Source organism: Perkinsus marinus (assembly GCF_000006405.1).
Source record: "Perkinsus marinus ATCC 50983 genomic scaffold scf_1104296945812, whole genome shotgun sequence".
Taxonomy (NCBI): Eukaryota; Perkinsozoa; order Perkinsida; family Perkinsidae; genus Perkinsus; species Perkinsus marinus.
The window spans coordinates 1-1,395 of NW_003211055.1; the positions used below are offsets into that span (position 1 = coordinate 1).

At 45.9% G+C, this 1,395-nt stretch overlaps 1 protein-coding gene across 1 annotated transcript; it reads right to left on the reverse strand.

Annotated features, from left to right (window-relative positions):
- Nucleotides 1-7: 7 nt before the first annotated feature.
- On the reverse strand, nucleotides 8-1,318 carry Pmar_PMAR026418 (ran-binding protein 17, putative; the record flags this gene model as incomplete). Its single annotated transcript, XM_002779691.1, has 7 exons — nucleotides 8-50; nucleotides 108-238; nucleotides 375-489; nucleotides 544-634; nucleotides 688-743; nucleotides 1,014-1,131; nucleotides 1,182-1,318. Coding segments are annotated over 7 exons (691 nt in total), but the record flags the coding sequence as incomplete, so codon positions are not given.
- Between the last annotated feature and the right edge of the window lie 77 nt (nucleotides 1,319-1,395).

Here is a 1,395-nt window from a genome sequence, read left to right on the forward strand (position 1 = left end):
AACTTACCCATAAAGTCAAAACTCAAGCAGTTATAGGCCAGCTGCAATACCTGTATTAATAATATATTATTATTGCCATCCATACCACTCCTGCCTCAACTGATTACCTTCTTAACCAATTTGAATTCTTCCGTCTTGTCGTTGATCGCCAACTTCCCCTCATACATTTGCGTGAGGATATCAACTGCTGTTGTGAAGATCTGTGGCAGGGCTATGTCTCGAAAGGAAAGTGCCGTACCTAGAACATAGCCATGCCTCCCGAACTCCTCTTCAACAGAATTCCATTACAAACAGATAATAGTAGAGTATTTTTCCACAATAGAAATAGTAATACCCGACCTTGCGATAACCTGTCGCGCTCTCCTTGTTATTACGTCTAAAGCGGGACATCCCAGGACCAACAGTAGGCTGCATATCGGAGGTTAGCTGGACGTAGATGTCAAGGCCGAGGATCCAATGTAGAGTCGATGCTGATAGGAACTTCTGTACCTAAATAATGGGTATGATGTAACTCAATACCATCCTTCTCTCAACTCTGCCTACATCGCTGACAATAGTCTGATGTTGAGGTCCCTCGAGCCAGCTGAGCTTGACAATACGGCAGAGGAAACGCACAAGGAAAGATACCGCGTATCTAGTGAGAGATACTACCCACCCCCGCAGCGTAGTAGTGATGATGGGCCTTACGGAGCACTGTTCTGAAGGGCTTCACAGTTTTGGAAGAGGTAGTTTAACATGAAGTTCTGAGAAAATTACGGGGAAGAAATAACACCAACGACGAACAAGGGGAATTCTCAATCAGTGAGTTTAACAGCAAAGGGAACAACCGATTTTCTCAAAGTTTGTTACCATCGAGGTGCTCTATCAAGAAACCACTTCACCACTCCTTTCCAGACAATATGCAATTTGCGAGCCACACGACGTGAAGTAGGATACAGACAGTGACGTGAATAAGGCGAGTGGCAAAGTCGTAAACAGAGCTGTACACCCTTGAGTGGCGTCACTATGATTACCTTCATATCTTCCCTCTGCTGCTCAGTAACGGCAGTCCAATTAGCAGTAGCCACCTTAGTCAAGGCAGTAGAGGCAAAGACTAGGGCTTGCTGATTGGACGAGTTAGCTAGGATGTATCTAAACATACTTCCCCATGTTGGGAGGATGATGATACCCATACTTATTACTGTAGTTGGGGTACGGAGTCAATGCCGTTGAGGAGGGGAGTAAGGACCTCATGAGCATGCCTTTGGGCTTGCTCATTGGGGGGGTTGTAGAACTCAGTGCAGAGCCTTTCAAATTGAGCCAAGGAAGCCGCGTCCATTCAATGTTGATGAGGCACAACACACACAAGGGAGGAGGAGAGGGCCAACTAACAGCAGCAGTATAACAAGGAAGATG